Raw genomic sequence first — 21433 nt, forward strand, 5'->3', positions numbered from 1 at the left:
CAGGACGACTGATCCGTGTTAAGGACAGAATGAATGGGGCCATGTATCGTGAGATTTTGAGCCAAAACCTCCTTCCATCAGTGAGAACTTTGAAGATGAAACGAGGCTGGGTCTTCCAACATGACAATGATCCAAAACACACCGCCCGGGCAACAAAGGAGTGGCTCCGTAAGAAGCATTTGAAAGTCCTGGAGTGGCCTAGCCAGTCTCCAGACCTCAACGCCATAGAAAATCTGTGGTGGGAGTTGAAAGTCCGTGTTGCTCGGCGACAGCCCCAAAACATCACTGCTCTCGAGAAGATCTGCATGGAGGAATGGGCCAAAATACCAGCTACTGTGTGTGCAAACCTGGTAAAGACCTATAGTAAACGTTTGACCTCTGTTATTGCCAACAAAGGTTATGTTACAAAGTATTGAGTTGTATTTTTGTTATTGACCAAATACTTATTTTCCACCCTGATTTACGAATAAATTCTTTACAAATCCTACCATGTGGATTCATGGATTTTTTTTTTTCACATTCTGTCTCTCACAGTTGAAGTGTACCTCTGGTGCAAATTACTGACCTCTGTCATCATTTTAGGTGGGGGAACTTGCACAATCGGTGGCTGACTAAATACTTTTTTGCCCCACTGTAGCTGCTGTTTACATTTCAAAAGTCTTTATCAGGACAAGCACTTCTAATTGTACTTCATTGTCCTCTCTTGTCTGTAAAGCAAGCGCTGACAAAACAAGTCCAGTAAATGCACTTTTATCTTTAAGTTTGGTATTGTAATCCGTCTTAATCTATTTATGTTTTATTCTGTTTCTTTATCATATGGGGGAAAAGTCCTGTCAGCCTTGTGCTGGGGGGGCTCTGGTCATCCATGTGTTTTGTTTTAATAGCTCTGTTCAGTTTTATTGATATAGCACCACTTACCATCAACTAATCTAGCCTCAAACCACTTCATATTGTAAGGTTAAGACTCTACAGTTTTAATTTAGGACAAATGTTCACTCGGATTGATCGGTGAAATGAATGCAGATGAATGAATTGGTAATTAAAGCTAAGTTTTTGGCCATAACTGATTACATACAGCATATACACTGTATTATGGGTGGACAGATATATATGTTTGGCAATCATAAACCATCAACGAAAATGCATCTTGAAAGAAAGTCAACGTTATCAAAATAACAACAAACAGGACAGGAAAGACAGGTAAATGGCAGGCCACAAACACCAGTGCCATCTTGACTCATATTCAAAAAATACTTGAGAATTCTTTTAAGAATATTTAACTTTAAATTGGGTAATTTTTACTCACACTAAACAAAAGTTAACTTGGCTATTGCATCCCATGTTTTGGTCCTTTCCTGATTACTTATCTGTTGTTACAGACCAAAGTACAAAACAAATATGTACGAGGTTATCTGGACTTCACTAAAACACTCAGTCTGTCACGGCCTGAGGCCAGTAGGAAAACGGACTCTAAGGCAGACAACACTCGGAGGTGCTGGGACTGAGGGTGACAAAGCTTTATTTACAGTGGTGCAATTAATGTAAACAGCGAACGACGGTGAGAGGTGCTCAAAGTGCTCACCATAACTTAGAATTGCTCAACGTAAACAAGGAATAACTTAAAAACACTCATGAGAAACTGAGTGCTAGCGGCAACCTAAATAAACTTAACACACGCTAGAAACTCTACTCTGGAGCATGAATTTAGATATAACTTTAGCTTAGAGGCACACTATGATTCATAATACTCCGCTTGGAGTCACACAGTTCTAACTCAGAAATTCACAATCCTTTACTTTGAAACACACATGGCCGACTTGGCATTTCTATGAAACAAAACTAGAAGGAGCACTGGAAGTGTCCGTGGTGAAGCCACGGGGCTGTTGTGGATTGAATGGAGAACCCGACACTGGGAAATCTGGGTGAGGGGAGATGATTATTCTGAGCGCTGGGCAGGGAGGCAGGCAGGCACGGAGAAACTGTAAACAGACCAGCGCTGAAATCCTAACAGGTGACGGCAGCGGCTTGACAACGTCCAGAGGTCCTCTGAGAGTGGAGAAACTGTGAAAGCCCTGACTGACAAAGGTTTGCCGACGATCTGGCGAGGTGTGAGTCTGAGCGCTGGTCTTAAGAAGCCGGCAATTCCAATTATGCTCAGGTGCAGCCTGTCAGCATGCTGTGGCAGCTCTGCCTAGGGGTGGAAATGCCGGCCCTGTGGGAAGGCCCAGCACTCACCCGGACCATAAAATAGTCAGATGTCTATTCATATTAATGTACAGAATTCACCTGCTTGCTGCTACTACTGCACATTCACCCAGTGTATATACTATATGTAGATATATATAATGTTCTTCCTCTACACCCCCCCCCCCCCCCCCCCCCCAATTTTTGCACATGTCGAGGAGCGTGTCAGGCTACATTTCACTGTGTGTTATACTTGTATAACTATGCATGTGACAAATAAAGAACCTTGAACCTTGAACCTTGAACCTTGACCATGACACAGTCATCCTGTCTGTCAGTTGGAATAACCAACAGAAGTCACTGAGCTTAAGCCATGGATATACTATATGTTTTTCTCCAGGGGATTTATTCAATTGTTTTGTGTCTGACAGTCCTTCTATTGATCCACTGCCTTTTCTCTAACATAACCCAAAAGGATGGAAAGGAGCCTCCAGGACCCACACCATATCCCATTTTTGGGAACTTCCCGCAGCTGTACCTGAAGAAAACACATGTCACGTTACTGGAGGTGAGGAAGTCATTGGAGGAATTTTCTTTCAATGTATCTGATCATTTTAATGTATTTTAAACAAAGATATATGAACATTTTTTGTTGTTTTTAGCTATCCAAACAATTTGGATCTATTTTCACCATCTATCTGGGGACCAAAAAAGTGGTGGTCCTGGTAGGATACAACGCAGTAAAGGAGGCACTTGTTGACTATGCTGAAGTGTTTGGAGAAAGGGATCTGACACCAATTATTGATGAGCATTTTCAAGGACATGGTGCGTAATTAAGACAAGACTTTTGCAAACACATTTGAGTGTGAGTCATAATTAGCAACTATGTATAACCTTTATCTATATTACTGAAAGTTGTTTCTGTCAAATCAGGTATTGTGTGGGCTAATGATGACACATGGAAAGAGATGAGGCGCTTTTCAATGATCAACCTGAAGGACTTTGGAATGGGAAAGAAAGAATTTGAGGACAAAATCATTGAGGAGTGTCATTACCTTATGGAAGCTTTTAAACAGTTCAAAGGTAAACAGTGAACTGACAGAAACTGCAACTTTTTGATACAAATGAACTTTTTGTAATTTTCTTTGCAGGAGAATTTGATGTCAAGCAATCATTAAACAATGCAACTGCCAATATTTTCTGCTCCTTGATCTATGGCAACAGATTTGATTACAATGACCTGGAGTTTACATCTTTGGTACATCGTACATGTAGAAACACCACACTTTTGAGTGCCCCATCTGTCCAGGTATATTTTAAAGTTTTTAAAGATTTTGTTTGTAAATTCTAACTGACTTTTATAACTAAGGGGCAGTGCTTTGCTTATGTCTGTGTAGTGATATGTTTTCAAATATTTGCTACTGTTCATTTAACTTTGCTTTCTTTTTAATGATCACTTCCTCCAGGGGCTTTACCTTTTCCAAGTGTAACCACTGACTCATTTTAAATAGTTTAGGACAGCCAAACTACGGACCAGTTGCTAGGTTCGGCAGGGCTACAATAGAAAGCGAGGCAAATATGGAATGAAATGGCTGGAGACAGGAATCTGAGCAGCAACGGTTATTATTTTACACAAAATGAAATAAACAAGACACAAATTCCACATTGACAGTAGTAATGGTAATAATAACAATAATAAGAATAAGCCGGCAAAACAAAAAAAAAAAAAAAAAAATAGTCCCTTTGAGCTCAATGTTCAATTGTCTTTTTGTCTTCGGTCATTCGTCATGTCAAAAATTCTTAGTCTAGTTCTTTTTCTCTTTTGTTTGTGGTTTGTGTGTTACCACTTGGGAGTCTCCGTCGAGGAAGAAGAGTAAATTCCTCTGTAAAGTTCAGTCCGGGCTCAGGCTCGCCATCTCCCTCCGGAGAGAATCCATTGTGATCCAAAATCTTAGTTTCTTCCACACGAACAAGAAAAAAACCTAGCCTGCACAACAATATTAACATTATTGCACACAGCCAGCTCCGTTTCTACTCTTGTATCACAGCTATAGCTTTAGTTCTTTATCTCTTTTCACATCTCTTTCACATTACCACAGTAATACATTACAAGCATGCTTTGAATATATCTCTCATTGTGCATGAAATTATTTTAACCACACGTAAAACAACAAATGAATTTCTCGTTCTGTTTTCAACCATGAATTTGTGATTAATAGATATAAACAACAAGATAATAGATTTTTTCAATCATCCTTCAAGTATGCTAAACAAATTCTACCACAAACAGCAAATTACCACTCGCAAATCGGTATGAACAGAAGAAACAACTTTTAGCAACAGACTAACACATTATTATTTTCTATTTATTTATTTATTTTTTGTCCCGTTTGGATCTTTAGCCATCAGAATTGTTGTCGTAAGACCAAGAAAGATGCCAAGCGGATTTATTTTACCAAGTGGATCATCATGGCCTTGCCATATTGGTCCATTTGATTGACCTTTATTATAATTATGTATTTATTTGATTTGATTTTCGGTTGCTACAAACGGGATAGACATGACTGGGGGATAGGACAGGGAGAAAGAATGAAAGAAAGAGAGGGAGAGAAAGAAAAACAGAGGGGAGAAGACACGGTGAGAAAGGGGGGAAGAAAGAAAGAAAAACAAACAAAACACCTGGATCACCTGTGTGGAGAAAAAAAACAGAAGAGAAAACAAACAAAAAATTAGCAACATAATAAATACAACACCATCACAATAAACTAGCTAGCAGTAGATAACAGTAGATACTAAATATTAAACGCTATTGTGCAGCACACAAGATAGACAGCGCACAATGTGCTTTGAGGCAGCAGCCAAGAAAGGTGTAGTCCGCGTCTGTGAATACCCGTGTGTACACCTGTGTGCATACCTGTGTGGATCAGCATGCTTGCATTCCAAAGGTTTCTCCATGTAACGATCTGCTAGGGAGTGTGGGGAGCCATAGCCCCGTCCCCCAGGGCATGAAGCAGGTATGGAGGAGATCCAGGCCCCAGACATCCAGAGGCCCCAGAGTATGAGGACCCGAAGAGGACCACCAAAGGGGGGGAACACAATAGTGCCCTGCAGACTGTTCACAAAGCTGAGGGATCTGGGACTTAACAGCCGTCTGTGTGCATGGGTGTTGGACTTCCTCACTGGCAGAACTCAGGTGGTGAGGGTGGGCAGGTGCTTCTCCAACAGCATCACCATCAACACAGGAGCACCTCAGGGATGTGTCCTCTCGCCACTGCTCTACTCCCTCTACACTTCAGACTGTGTGGCCACCCATGGCTCCAACACCATTGTGAAGTTTGCTGACGACACAGTGGTGTTGGGTGCCATCTCCAACAACGATGAGGCGGCCTACATGGATGAAGTGAAGAATCTGGCATCGTGGTGCCAGGACAACCACCTCCAGCTGAACGTCAGCAAGACCAAGGAGCTGGTGGTGGACTTCAGAAGGGGTCAGCACAGAGACTACAAGCCCATCATCATCAATGGAGCTCCAGTGGAGAGGGTGCAGTCCTTCAAGTATCTTGGTGTCCACATCTCCTCAGACCTGACATGGGCTGCCCACATTCAGGTCCAGACCAAAAAGGCTAGGCAGCGCCTGTATCACCTACGACAACTGTGGAAGTTCAGGGTCTCTCCAAAGATCCTCAGGATTTTCTATACAGGCGCTGTGGAGAGCATCCTCACACAGAACATGACATCGTGGTTTGGGAACAGCTGTGTGAAGGACCAAAAAGCTCTCCAGAGAGTGATCCGTACAGCAGAACGCTGCTGCAGGATTGTTCTCCCCCCGCTTCAGGACACCTACACCAGGAGATGCTGGACTAGAGCAGCGCAGATACTGAAGGACCCATCCCATCCTGGCAACAAACTGTTCCAACTTGTGCAATCTGGTAGAAGGTTCCGCATCTTCCGGGCAAGGACAGAGAGACTCAAGAGGAGCTTCTATCCCCAAGCCATCCGTGCCCTAAACACACACACCCGCCCTCTCACATCATCTATAATTGACTGAGACAGGACTCTCTTCCAGACACTCTAAACCAAGGCACAATGTACATTTCAATTCCTTTAATTTTAAATATGTTTATATTGTCTATCCTGTAAAATAGTCAGATGTCTATTCATATTAATGTACAGAATTCACCTGCTTGCTGCTACTACTGCACATTCACCCAGTGTATATACTATATGTATGTATATATATATATAATGTTCTTCCTCTACCCCCCCCCCCCCCCCCCTCCCCCCCAATTTTTGCACATGTCGAGGAGCGTGTCAGGCTACATTTCACTGTGTGTTATACTTGTACAACTATGCATGTGACAAATAAAGAACCTTGAACCTTGAACCTTGAACCGTGCCACCCTCCTAGGAAGAGCTGAGTAGAGCCCCAAACGAGAGGTCACCCAGGAGCTATGGAGCAGAAGCCAGAGGGGGTTGCAGTGGCGTGCCCGCGGGCTCTGCCGGCAGCCAGCTGTGCCAGAGAGGACCGAGCTTCAGGCCCAGAGGCCTGAGGCCTGAGGGTACCCCACCCCCCGGAAGGGGCCCACAGGCGCCAGGCCCCGCCAATCGGCCACCAGGAGTGAGCCGGTACATACATGAGCGCCCAGCCCCAGTCGACAAGAACCACCAAAACACCAACGTCTGAGGGCATCAGCCACCGGCAGGGAGTGTGGTGAGGGGAGATAGGCCTCCATACTTTGGAGGGCCATAGATGTACCCAGAGAGGTTGAGTCTAAGACCCAACCTGACATATAGACACAGACGAACAGGCGCACGCGGACACAAACGTGCCTTCCCACCCCCATATACACAACCAAATACTCGGCACTCACCCAACGTGTAGACAGACACAAATAGACACTGCACAGACAGTCACACTCCCCAAACATACTCTATATCCCAGGTCCAGGTACCCCCGCCCCCAGAGGGGCAAGCCGCACCTAGACCCAGGAGATGTAACCCTTCTCTGGGGTGGAGGCAAGCGGACCACCTCCTTATCTGCAGTAGCAGGGAGGCCCTGCATCCCAGACCCCAATCTGACGGCCAGCACCTCCTCCCAGCCCCTCAGCCCTGACGGCTAACAGAACCGGGGTGAGTGAAGACCTCAAACCTCCCTACACCCGCTCATATGTAGTGTTGCTGTGTGCTGTTCTAAAGTGCATTTAAAACACAGGAGAGCATGTTCCTGCTTCCTATCAGAGAGCTCCTTCCGAAAACCCTCAGTGTCTATATGCATTTAAAATTGTGGGTAGGGCACCAGCGCCAGAGGTGGGTTGGAATACACCGACCATCCTCTGGATGCTGTAAAAGGTGCCCACCCCCAAGGCCCTATATGTATGTGTTATGTGAGAGTGTGAGTAATGTGGATGTCTAGGTTGCAGAATAAAATTGAGGCACAGGCGGCCAGAAGGGGACAGAGGGGGAGTGCCTCCCCTACACCCCAAGCCCTGCGTGTGTGGGTGTGTGTGGTAGAGTGGGAATAGGGAGGCAGCTGAGGATGGGGAGGGAAGAAAGGGAGGGGCAAGCGGCCCCTCCCTGGGGCCAGCTCCCCCGCTGACCCCAGTAGGCACCCCCACACTCTGGAACCCACCAGGGCAAGGGGGCCCAGACCCATCCGGACCGGGGCCCGCAGCAGCAGCACAGAGTCCGGGGTAGCCCACCCGACTCCACCCCAGAGAAAACTGCACCCACCCCATCATCCAATCATCTCCCAAACTACACAAGACAATAGACACCCAGGTTGAGTTCCTTCTCTACCTATCCTATATCTCTCCCCCACCTGCAGAGTGAGCTCCTGTAGTGAGGAGACCACCTGCAAAGATATAACAGCCTCCCCACCAGTTAGAGAGCCCCCTAGTTGGGCCGATGCATCAGAGATCCCCTGCACTGGGGCTGAGCCCCCCTGCACCCACCCGCCCACAGCTCCGGCGACACAACAGCCAGGACCCAAGCCCCCAAGGCCCAGCCAGCACCCCAGACCGGGGGCGGAGCACCCCCAGACCCCCAAGCCTCCACGCCCGTCCCGGACCCACCCAGGGGCAGCCAGGCTACCAGGCCAGTAACCAACGTCGGCCAGCACACACCCTCCCCCATCTCCGCTGTACGCAGCCACAAGGAAAACACCATCTAAGAGCCACCAGAGCCCCTAACCAGTTCATGGCCACGTCCCCCGGGTTAGGCCCTCCAGGGAAAACGTCCCTAGGGACTCCCCAGACGCCCTAAGGCCGTCCCTACCCCCATATCAACCACAATAGTGAAGGCAGGACCAAACCATGACCCCCCACCCCCACTAGGTGATGAAGCTGATCAAAGGAGCCCAAAGGGATTGATCAAATGTGATGGCAGAGGCTGTATCAAGACTAATGTGATCTATTAGATGGTTTCTATATTGGTTAGAATTAAGATTATTTTTATTTTTCCAGTTAATGAGGACCATTTTCTTGGCAATGCATAGGGCCGTAAAAACAACGTGGGCTGTGTTTATTTCTGCAGTGACCTCATCCAAGTTGCCCAGCAAGCATACTAAAGGGGAGGCTGGAATGTTACATTTCAGACACTTTGATAAGTCTTCACATTTCTCACGCCAAAACTTCTGAACTGGTGGACAGAACCAAAGAGCGTGGATGTAATTGTCCGGTGTATTTGCTAGACAGTGTGAGCAGTTGTTGGAAGGTGTATAGGCCATCTTGAACATCCTATGACCAGTATAGTGCACTCTATGTATTATTTTGTATTGTATTAATTGCAAACTGGGATTTCTGATCCATTGAAAGGTTTTTAAGCATATCTGAGACCAAAGGTTTTGGTCTAAGTTGATCGATAAATCTGCTTCCCATTTTGCAATAGGAAGGGATATTGATTCATCTATTTTAGAAAGTGTTCTGTATATTTAAAACAATAATTTGGGGGCTTTTAGGTTAAAAAATTCCACAACACTTGGTGGTGTTTGTAATTCAGCTTCACTGGGATTAAATTTCTTTTTTACTATGGATTTAATTTGTTGATATTCCAAAAATCGTTTCTTGGAGAGTCGAAAATACGAGTTGTCGCCGACCAGAAACGGGAGCTGGAAGCATGTAAATATAATAATAACCACTGCAGCTAACAAGAATGCCTGACGAGCCCAGTTGTAAGTAAGCTATTTAGACTCGACTGTGTTCGTGTTTTTTTCCGAAACAATAAGTTCCTTTTGGAGCAGCCTTTCAATGCTTCTCTCTGTCTCTTGCTAGCAAAGTTGACCCAGACAACAAAGTAAAGCTAGTTTTCGGCTACGAGCCCAACACGGAACCCGACGTATTAGCCAGAGGTCCCTTTACTACGGTTCGGAGCCATAGACCTGTTTTATATACGTGAGGAATATTCTTATATATGAGATCGCTGCAAAAAGTGCAGCCTTACCTAATGTCCACCCTACTGTTAGTCATTTTATATTAAGATTTAAAAATCTAGTTGGTATTGGTACGGCGAGTAGCCTTCAGTAATAGTAATAAATCACACAGCAATAGTACATTCATGTACGGTAGTTGTAAACAGCATGATAATATATTAAGTAATCCAAAGTATTCAGAATATGTTACTCTCATTGACTAATGTAACAGAATACGTTACAAAATACATTTTCGGGCATGTATTCTGTAATCTGTAGTGGAATACATTTTAAAAGTAACCTTCCAAACACTGTGGAGACCAATGACAATGTAAACAAAAAGGGGAGACACAAGGACACACAGCAACACACATATCACCAACACACAGAGGACTAAGGCTACGTTCACACTGCAGACGAAAGCACATCAAATCCGACTTTTTTGACCCTATGCGACCCATATCCGATCATGGTATGACAGTTTGAACAGCAGAAATTCAGTATTTTCAAATGCAACCTAGGTCACTTTCGTATGTGGTACTGAATCCGATACATATCTGATGTTTTAGAAAGTGACTGCTCTTTGAATGGTCATGTCACATTTAATCCGTCTTTTATGTCACTGACACAAGACGCCAATTATCAGCGCCGGAGAAGATAAACCTCTGAGTGGAGGTAGCAGCCACTGCTCCAAACGAGACCAATGTTAAAGCACGGGCACTCTTTTTTTCTCAGTGTCCTTCTTTCTCTAATTATTTGTCAAAATTCTGTTGGTTGCGACTGTGCAGAAATTGATAGACTACTGGAACAACACCTACTAGCTTTGTAGCCGCCATTTTACTGCCATAAACAGAGCACGTTGTGTGTGACGTCTCTTTTGCGCATGCGGGCACTTTGAGGGCAGTGAACCGTTCACACTAGAGCGCGTTTGCTTTCACATTTTATTTGTAGTATGAACAACCAGACAAAAAAAAATTGTATTTGATCAAAGAATTGAAATTGAGCATTAAGACCCGCAGTGTGAACGTAGCCTTTGACACAACAGAAACCCAATAGACAAGAAACTAAAGTGTTCATAAGAATACCTCATGATGTAATAAGAATAACCTCAGAACTAACCAGTAAACTTAAATTACACTGGAGGGTGGCACGGTCCCCCCCTTACTTGACATTTCTGATTTTAAAAATAAAATCATAACAAACCATAATCCTTTAAACTACTTTCAGACACATTAGTTTTTCTTCTTATGAAATGAACAAACATTTGCTTGCCCTTACTAACACAGATGCATTTGGGTTTTTACAGCTTTATAACATGGTCCCGTGGATTGGCAAATGGTTCTCTTACCCAAATGAATTCAAAAAAGCATTTGCAGCCAATAGGGAACAACAGAGGAAATTGGTGAGTCATTTGAAAGAAACTCTCGATCCAAAGATGTGCAGAGGATTTGTGGATGCCTTTCTGATTCACCAAGACAATTTGGAGGTGAGGAACAAAAATTTATACAATGCTGATATTGTTTTTTAAAGAGCAATGGCAATAATGTGAACACGTTATCCTAACCTGGTGGTGCTTCTGCCCAACTGGTGAATAGAAATCTGTTTAACACAGCAATGTGAATCTGTGTCATAATCAAAAGCTTCAGCTGTTGAATAACTTCTGGTTTTATACGCAGAAATCTGGAATTACCACCAGTCATTTCCACAATGAAAACCTCTTGATAACAATAATGAATTTATTTGTTGCTGGCACTGAAACATCAGCACGCACAGTCACATGGGGACTTTTTCTTATGGCCAAGTATCCAAAGATACAGGGTAAGAACCTGTAAATGTTCAAAGTGCTTGCAAACAACAAAAATTTATGTTACACTGAAGTCAGATTTATTACATCCTTCGAGCCCTTTCATCTTCCAGAGAAGGTCCGGGAGGAGCTAAGTAGTGTAGTGGGAAATCGTCAGGTTCAGTTTAAAGACAGGACAGAGCTGCCTTTCACCAATGCTGTCATCCATGAGACACAGAGGCTAACAGCTGTTGCTGCCCTGGGGCTTCCTCACAGAACTTCACAGGACATTACCTTTAGAGGTCACTTCATTAAGAAGGTAAAATATATCAGAAAACAAATGATGTGTTTATTATATATTGAAGCTTAAAAAATAATCATATTTTGATTACTAAAACATCGTCACAGATGTGGAAAAAGAGAGTTGAATGATTCTTTCTCTCAGTGTTTGATTATCAAATTGAAGATCAACATTTCATGGAATTTGCAGTAGTCAGCATGTTCCAGCATCAAGGAGGAAATATTCTGTGATCAATATTTATAGAATACAACAGTGTGAAAAATGTTCATCAGCTTGATTTTTTTTAAGCTAGATTAAATGAATCAAGTAGGTTTTCAAAAACTCATTTTGTCCCAGATGAAATTTTGTTTTGAAGTCACAGCTAAAAAATAATATTTGATTTTTGTGTAATATCCTGTGAATACATATTAAAAAAGGGAGGAAAAAAGTTTGGTTTGTGTATTCAACAGGGGACAGCTGTGTATCCTTTCCTGTTTTCTGTTCTGTCTGATGAGAGTAAATGGGAGAAACCGTACACTTTTTATCCGGAACACTTCCTGGACAAAGATGGAAAGTTTATCCAGCGTGATGCCTTCATGGTTTTTTCTGCAGGTTTGTAATCAACTTCTTGTCATGACCCAGATTACTATCAGATAAAATGTAGTGTATTTTTTTGTTTTCTATTTCAGGTCGCAGGGTTTGTCCCGGAGCAAATCTGGCCAGAACGGAAGTCTTCATCTTCTTCACCACCCTTCTGCAGCACTTCCGAATTACTTTTCCACCTGGAGTTTCAGAGGATGAACTGCTTCTATCACCATCTGATAGTCTCATCCTTAACCCTTCAAATGTTAAACTGTGTGCTGTCCCCTTGTGAGACACAGTGGGCTGATGTAATTAATTCTAAACAAGAAATATTTTATATAAAACAAGCTTCTAATGAAATAGGTAGAAGGGGTGGTGTTTCTTTGATTCTTCTTTAAGCAAGCAAAATCAGTTTGAGACTCCGAAAGAAACCTGCAGCACCACGAGGAGCTTTGTAAGGATATTTTTGATTCATGTCAATTAGCTTGAATAAAAATGTACACTTAAACACAAGAAAACGAATCGATGAGTGAGTGGAAAGACAAATTGATCTGTGAACTAATGATAATCAATTATAATCTTCATCTTTAGGAGCTGGTTAAAGCAGAGATAAATGTAGAATGCAGCTGAAATAAAGCAAAATGTAACTAACAAAGTGTGCAGGTCAGTACATAAAAGGTGTGGTTTGCCACTGTTAAAGTATTTCTGTATCAACCAACAACCAAATATATCTTTAACTTCAACCAAGTTCTCAGGTGGATTTTCTTGTACATTGCATACATGTGTTAATTGAACATGGTGACTCCATTGTGGTCAGAGAAGTGACTTGTTCCAAGCAATGTGAGTTTCACTTGTGCTACTGTTATAAATGTATTTAAAGGTTTCTGACATTGTAGAATTTGTAGTATGTCAGGAGGCGGAGCAAGACACTTTGAATAACAATGATACACAGTGAGAAATATGAAACAATGATCCTAAAAATACTGGCAATTACCAGTGCTACCTTCCCAGCCTCCTCATATACACCTTTGGTATCAATTTCAAAATCCTGTATCACCTTGTTTCCGAGTAATTACATTCACAAGAATTTCAGAAAGCTTGACCTCTGACCTTGACTTTGAAGTCAACGTTACTGAGATTTAAACTCATCTAAGATTTTTAATAAATGCTAGTTCTCATACAGCACTTACTCTACCTGAACACTTAAAGCACTTCATGCAATTTGCCTCATTGCCCCATTTATACATGCATAAGTACCTTGTATCTAACATTCACACACATTCATAACCGATGATACAAGAAGAGGATAGGTTAATTGATCAATCTAAATTGTCCATAGGTGTGAATGCAGGAGTGAATGTGAGTGTGAATGGTTGTCTGTCTCTGTGTGTTAGCCCTGCGTCAGACTGGCGACCTGTCCATGGCATGCCCTGCATCTCGCCCTATGACAGCTGGGATAGGCTCCAACAGACAGACCAAGACAGACTGTCTGTCCGGGACTGAAAAGTGGTGGTAGAAGAGAGACAGGGGCTCTTGTTGATGATAGGTGATTACTCACTCTTACTTTTTGTCAGTTAAACTACTTTGTAAATCATTCACACATCATTCCCATGATTTTATGGTCTAGTAGTGATCCACTGAAGTACATGATGTACTTTTTGAACTTTGGCTTGTTGTGAAACCGTTCTTTTTCTCAGTGTTTGCATTTAGGCCAAAGGAAACTCAGTAAGAGGTCATTGCCATTTTGTTCTGTGTCAAAGGCAATTCAAAAGGGGTTTATTTCTTTTTCCGAATCACATGATTGGCTTTGAAATAACAAATAGTAATAGTAATAATGATAAAAACAGAAAGAACTAATTCAAATAATACAAAAAATATGGCCTCTTTTAGTGCATGACATTCGGGAGTACATCGACTTTGGAACAAAAGCAGCAACACAGCAATATTTTTTCTCTTCAATTATAAATTTCTATTGAAATTGTTGAATTCTTAACAGACCGACAGAAGTTTCTATGGCACACCTCTTCACCACATACAGTCCCTGGGACTCATATGCTATCACAATAGTCACTTCTTAGTGTGAGAACTGCTAAGAAGACACAGGTTTTCTTCTATGACCACAAGTCCAGGAAATTAAAAGCTGGTTGCTTTTCTTAAAGCACTTAGTCTTGTCTAGATAAATGTATAATGCATAGACAGGAAAAAGTGAATTCACCTCTGGGGCAGCTATAGGTGGACTCTTGGAAGAGGAGATAAAATAGATGAGCAGCATTTGGTTTAAAGTTTTTTTTTTCTGTAGACAGCCAGCAGACGAGGGTGGAAAAATACAGTAGAAAGATTCTGTATGAATTCCACTTACATATAAAACAGCATACTGCTCAAATATTATCAAGCAATGAATGTATTTGAGTGAAATGATAATGACTAAAAACAGAAATACTGACACAATCCAACCTCTGGCTGTTTGTAAGGCCCTAGTAGTCTCCCAGATGTCATCTCTTTCTTTAGAGAAGCTTCACCGGCTTGAAAGATGCCAGCTAAGGCATTACTTATCCTGCTTCTCACTAAATGTGATTTATGAGAACTCTCTCTCTCTCTCTCTCTCTCTCTCTCTCTCTCTCTCTATATATATATATATATATATATATATATATATATATATATATATATATATATATATATATATATATATATATATATAAATACTTTTTATTTTTATTTAAATCACAAAACCCAAGTTTGTATTAAATTATAAGAAATAAATACAATATAGAGTTAAGCTGTTACAGTTTAGGACATAGCTTTCTTTTTAAATCTCAGGTGTATTTTCCTGTGTACTTGTACACCTGTGTGGTCACCCCAATGATTGCAAGAAAGTAACTAAACCCAAGCAACCTAGGTTTCGCTCTTTTTCAGTCAACAGACATCACATTTCAAATGGCATTTGGTACATCAAATTATGTCTTACTGTTTTAACAGAATTTCTAACACTACAATAACGACAGATACTTTCTTCAAATTATAGATACTGCATAAAAATATGTCATGAATATTTATAAAAGATCTCATATCTCAAAGTTGAACATTGCTTTGAATTGAATTGTTTTTGAAATGAATATTCTTTAAATAAAAACGTTAACCATGGACAGGTACACTATGACAAAAAAAAAACAAAAAAAACTTGTCTCTTGTCTTGTTGTTACTTCCCTGATGGAGGATGAGCATATCTGCATTAAAACACTTTCAAAATAAATCACTTCATTCCTCTCATATGTCTCTATACTAGTATATGATCCATTTGTGTGATGCTAAACTACATAAAACAGGACCATTTGGACCTCTCACCAAAGAACAAGGTGGAGATTTACAGGTAAGAAGAAAAGGCAGTCTTGTTCTTCAAAATCAGTTTATTTCATTTCGCACTTCATGTGAGCTTCTCTGAAATAACAAAGAATAGAAAAAAATAGAAAGCACTAAAGGCTGAATTCCTTGACAGGCGTCAGGGTAGGACAACTTTGGAAAAAAATGCAACTTCATCACACGCAGGAAATAGCATCAAGTTTGTGAGGTGAAGGAATGAGGGTACTAGTTGGAGTTCATCCTTTGAAATGCTAGGTGCAGGAGTGAAACGGCAGTGCTGTTTACACAAGTAAATACAAAGTGCATTTTCTAAAGTTTCTGTGTTTTATTATTAAGGGGAAAAAAAATCCAAGCCTGTGCGAAAACGTGAATGTTCAGCCTATTTACATTGTTTCTTATTAGCTAGGCCCTGGGACGTAAAATGCCGGTTAACTGGTTAGATTTGTTTTCATATTCCACTCTCCATGTTCTAGATGTTGGATCTGCAGAATGGTCATTTTCAGTCTTCTCTGTCTGTCAGTGTGTCATGCAGTTTGACAAGATTAACAACCTTGGCAAAGAAGGGTGCCCATCTCCAGCTCATGCAAAAGCATACACGTATCAATGAAGCCCAAATGGTTACAATGAGTTGGGCTTCATTAGTTTGTAAAGGCCGATCCATATGCCTATGATAACTATGATAACTAAAAACAGAACCATATGCTCATATTTTCATAAAAATCGGAGGATTGAAATGTTGTAGAAATGAAATAAAGGGCTGATAAAAAAAACCCCCAACCAAACAAGAAACTACCCAAAAGAACTCATTTTTATAAAAGGATTGAGAAGATAGGACAACTTTGTTTAGACTGCCTCCTTCTTACATACAGGGAACAGCACATAGTTTGTGAGGTGAAGGGCTGAGAGTAATGCCCACAACTGCAGTCAGATCTAACTCTTCTTCTGAAACTCCAGGTGCAGGAGTGAAACGAAAATGTTGAAGGAGGGTGGTGAAGAAGAGGAAGAGCTCCATCCTGGCCAGACTCTCTCCGAGGCAAATCCTGCGACCTGCAAGAGAGAATTCATGAAACATTTCTGGCTCTCTTGTGAGTCAAAGTAAACTAAACAGTGATGGCTGAGCTCACAAACCTGCAGAAAATGGAATGAAGGCATCTCGCTTGACAAACTTTTTCTCTTTGTCCAGGAAGTGAGCAGGATAAAAGCTGTGCGGTCTTTCCCACTCGTTGGGATCATGCAGGGCAGATGTCAAGAGAGGAAACACTGTGGTTCCCTGCAAAAATTACAATACACAAACTGAAAATGCTTTTTATATGATACATTTTAATAGCTTACAGAAGTTACTTATGTTACTAATGTCAAACTTCTTCTAGCAAAGGTAATGAGGGGGGTTATGTTCAATGGCTGTCTGATCAGCATGATCAGACATGTTAATACTTGATATTAACAGTATGTTACAAGCCATTTTCAGAATATCTTTAAAGGGTAAATTCAATAGTTTTATGTTAAATACCTTTTTAACAGTGAAGAAATATTAAATATACATTCTACTTAAGTAAAGATAGACATGGCAACCCCTTTTACAGTACAATCAAAAACACTGTAGAATACAAATCCAGTTACTAGTTTAACAACAGTATATATATATATATTTTTAAACTTTTTTATGGGTGATATTTCATTACATAATTTCCCATTTATTTTAATTTATTCTACCATAAAATTCGATACATTTTCCATTGTGTAATTACTAAAAAATTCTATATTCTATATTTTTATGGTAGTAAAAGGACATTTTGTTATTTAACTTTAAATTTGTTTTTCGGTCGCCCCAGAAAATCACAGTTTATTACTCAAGGTGGAGTATTTGAATCAGCTGGGTATCCAGACAAGAGGGAAATACAAATCCAGATTAGCTGCAACACAGATTAATTGATCAGCATTTTTTTCCCTTTGCATATAGGCTGTGATCAGCAGCATATTGGTGAAAATACTTGCATTCTTCTATAACAGTGTTGTAATTCTTCTTTTTTTTTTTTATTATTCATCTGCTGCCTTTAGCGCCCTCTTCTGTCACACTGTCTTCCTGCATGTCTTCCTGCACTGCTATCTTCATGTTTCCTCCTGCCTGCTCTCTTTTCACCATTGTCCAACATGCTTAATATCCCTCCTCAAACAAATGTATAAATAATCTCAATCTTGGCTCTTTGAATTTGTCTCTAAACTGCTCAGCCTGAGCCTTCCCTCTGATGTAATCCTTTATAATGGTGTCTTTTGTCAAATTAATCAGCATTTATTTACTTAATGCGTTTGATGGCCTGCATGTCGTTCTTGCACTTTTTTTCTAATATTATTGTGAACAGCAGGCAACTTCCTCTTTTTTTTTCCTTTCAGCTATTCCCTTTAGCGCCCTGTTCTTTCACATTAACCTTCTGCATGTCCTCCTTCTTCACTATTTAAATACATCTTCTCTGTGGTCTTCATCTTTTCCTCCTGCCTGGCTGCTCTGTCTTCACCATTGTCCAAAATCCTTAATTCCCCCACTCTGCATATGTCCAAACAATCTCAACTTTGCCTCTCTTACTTTGTCTCCAGAGTGTTCAAACTAGAATCCATCATATGCATTTTGCTTTTTTCTGCTCTTTATAATTATTAATTGGTTCTGCACTCACTTTAGCTTCTTTTTTACATGCTGTTTTAAAAGGAGGATTGTTGGCGTGCCACTTTAGCTCAGTGGGTGAGCAGGCAGCTACACGGCTGGAGAAAGAAGGCTCAGGTGTGAGTCTGACCTGCAGCCCTTTGCTGTGTGTCTTTCCCCTCTTTCTTCCCAGTTTCCTGTCTACGTTAACTGCTACATAATCCAATAAAGGCAAAATTGCCAGAAAAAAATATCTAAAAGAAAAAGAGCATTGTGAATCTGTACAATATTATCACGAAAAACAGAACAGCACACTAAAAGGCACATAATCTATTCTCCAGTTTCACATTTTACAAAGTTTTGCAAGGTGCTTTTGTTGTTTTTTAGTTGTTTTTTTACGATAACTTGTGTAATTCTTGCCTGTATGATTTTAAAGCTTTCTTTTGCTGGCAGCAGTTTTCCTGCCAACCTCCCTGTAAGCTTCAGTTTCCTGCTGACAGGTAAATCAGTAGAAGCAATGCCTATGCCTTTGTCTGCATTTAGGCTGACCTGCCTGTCGTCATGTATCATGGCCCCAACTTGAAAGGACATTGTTCATATTGCATTTATTTTTTCCATCAAGATATTTCTTTGGTATATCTTCGGTTTTCCATAGTAAGTGTGTTAGTGTTACCTTCTCAATAAAGTGACCCTGAAAAGTGATGTCTCGGGTGGTTTTGTGAGGAAGTGCAGTGGGGATGATGCTGCTCAGTCTCTGTGTCTCATGGATGACGGCGTCAGTGAAGGGAAGGTTTTTCCTATCGGCAACCTGCACCTGTCGATCTCCTATGACCCTCCTCAGCTCTTCCTGGACCTCATCTGAAGCATAAAAGAGTGCAGTGGACACATCCCCATTACCTGACTAAAACACTTCACTTATACTAAATAAATACATAAAAGCTTTGTGGTTCACTTGATCTTGTCTTTTTTTACTTAGTCTTCTCACCCTGTATCTCTGGATATTTGGCCATAAGCAGAAGTCCCCATCTCAGTGTAGTTGATGTTGTCTCAGTGCCGGCAGCAAACAGATTCATGACTGTTATCATAAGGTTTTCATTATGGAAGTGACTGTTGGTAATCCCAGATTCCTGCACATAGACATTTAACAGAAAAGTCACTCAAATCATTCTAATCCTAAAGTTTAGTTGAGTTGCAAATCAACAGAGGTTTCAGATACATTTCAAAGTTCTATGAACACACAGCTACAGTTTTGGGCAGGAACATGCACAATTTCACCCTGAGCTTCAGTTAAACATTCATGAACACCAACTTGAAAGATGATAGAGATGCCAACCTCCAGATTTTGTTTGCGGACGAGAAAGGCATCCACAAAGCCTCTGCACATCTGGGGATTCAGACTCTCTTTTAAGCGACTGAAGATGGCTCGGTTTTGTTTCTTATTAGCAGAATATATTTTGTGTATTTCATTTCTGTCCCCAGTCCACTTGAAGAGCGATGGACACATGTCAAAGATCTGTCAAAGTTGACAAAGTAATGCTTTATGCAAAGCAAAATAAATAATACTGTCAGTGAATATACTTCAAAAAGTAGCAATTAATACCTGTATTGAGGGACTTCCACTAAGTCTAACAATTCTGGATGTTCTCTTTACCAGAAGTATAAACTCTGGATCATTATATTCAAATCTGCTGCCATAGACGATGGAGCAGATAATATTAGAGACTGCACAGTTAACTGGTTGGGTTGTATCAAAAGCTTCTCCTGTTACAACAGAAATAAAATAGCACATGAACTTTAGAAAAAATGTCAGTTTATTTACTATTTACTAAACTCAACACAATGTGATTAGTTTTACCTTGAAATTTCTTAAAAACTTCGATGAGGTATTGACATTCTTCAATTATTTTGTCCTCACATGCTCTCTTGCCCATCCCAAAGTCTCTCAGGTTAGTCAGTGCAAAGCGCCTCATTTCTTTCCATGAATCGCCGTTGGACCACACAACCCCTGAAATGAAATTTTTACAAAATAGTTTACCTAAGATAGATTAACCTCAAAGTGTAACTGTGTGAAAAAATACATTTATTGTAGCATAATATTAGGGTTGCCAACTGATTCGTCCTTTTAGTCTACCTTAAATGTCACATATATTGACCATTACTTGTAATGTCACATACACTGCATATTTACACTATGTCCAGAGGGTTGTGCATTGTGTTTCTGACATAACAGAGTGTCTCTTATTTCATAGTTAAAAAAATAGCAACCCTACATAATAGTCATTTTCCATACCATGTGATTGAGTGAGTTCACGCATGATCTCCAGTGGATTTCTGTCTCCAAACACGTCATCATAGTCGACAAGTGCCTCCTTCACTGTCTTGTATCCTGCCAGGACCACCACTTTTTTGGGTCCCAGATAGAGAGTAAAGACTGATCCATATTTCTTAGATAACTAGGGACAGAAAAACAAAGGCAAATGTGTTACCTGGTGAGCTGAATCTACAAAACACCCTGAAAGAAAAATAATACAAAAACTACCTCACCTCCAGTAATGTGTTGTAGGGTTTTTTCAGATCCAGCTGCAGCAGGTTCCCAAGCAAGGGGAGTGGTCTGGGTCCTGGAGGCTCCTTACCATGTTTTTTGGTACTGAAACTGGAAGGGGAGAATAAATACATGAACAGGAAAACTGTGAAAGCCCCCAACAAGAATGTGTAACTGAAGCAATGGAGAAAAACATCTAATATCCCCATGGTTTTCAAACCAAATATCCACTGAGAGTTCTTTTTACAGGGACACTCTCTGACTCTGCATTTGGTACTAAACTAGATTTTTTCTTTGGTGCCCAATCTAGACAATAAGTACTAGGGGGTGGGATGATTTAGTAGAAAGGTTCCAAATGAACGACCTAGTAAACCATTACTGTGAACAAACTGGTACTTTGGACTGTGCAAATATGTAAATATTAAAATTGTACTTGGATCTGAAACAACTAGAAGGACATTTCTATGTACAACCACAAGCTCAGCTGCAACCGTAAGATGTTATATATTTAAATATATATATATATATATATATATATATATATATATATATATATATATATATATATATATGAAGATTTTTTTAAAATTTTCATTGTAAATAGACTAAAGCACTTAATTAAAAGTAGTCTAACATAAACGTAAATGCTGTAATTTGATTAA

General features: G+C 40.7%; 2 protein-coding genes across 2 annotated transcripts; one reads left to right on the forward strand and one right to left on the reverse strand.

The window, feature by feature from the left end:
- The first annotated feature begins 2509 nt into the window (after positions 1 to 2509).
- On the forward strand, positions 2510 to 12972 carry LOC146617548 (cytochrome P450 2K4-like). The gene is made up of 9 exons (XM_085373343.1): positions 2510 to 2752; positions 2847 to 3009; positions 3118 to 3267; positions 3336 to 3493; positions 10896 to 11075; positions 11266 to 11407; positions 11507 to 11691; positions 12123 to 12264; positions 12342 to 12972. The coding sequence occupies exons 1-9, from the start codon at positions 2558 to 2560 to the stop codon at positions 12524 to 12526; spliced, it is 1500 nt and encodes a 499-aa protein (XP_085229469.1). The 5' UTR covers positions 2510 to 2557; the 3' UTR covers positions 12527 to 12972.
- A 2673-nt stretch (positions 12973 to 15645) lies between these two features.
- On the reverse strand, positions 15646 to 21080 carry LOC146617549 (cytochrome P450 2K1-like). The gene is made up of 9 exons (XM_085373342.1): positions 20774 to 21080; positions 20520 to 20682; positions 20085 to 20234; positions 19830 to 19990; positions 19563 to 19742; positions 19215 to 19356; positions 18903 to 19087; positions 16723 to 16864; positions 15646 to 16641 (listed from the first exon to the last, which is right to left on the reverse strand). Exons 1-9 carry the CDS (start codon positions 20978 to 20980, stop codon positions 16454 to 16456), a joined length of 1518 nt encoding a protein of 505 aa, XP_085229468.1. The 5' UTR covers positions 20981 to 21080; the 3' UTR covers positions 15646 to 16453.
- Between the last annotated feature and the right edge of the window lie 353 nt (positions 21081 to 21433).

The sequence above is a fragment of the Diplotaxodon limnothrissa genome, linkage group LG15, assembly GCF_057381915.1.
Source record: "Diplotaxodon limnothrissa isolate DT_005_m linkage group LG15, D_limnothrissa_male_GT1.1, whole genome shotgun sequence".
NCBI lineage: Eukaryota > Metazoa > Chordata > Actinopteri > Cichliformes > Cichlidae > Diplotaxodon > Diplotaxodon limnothrissa.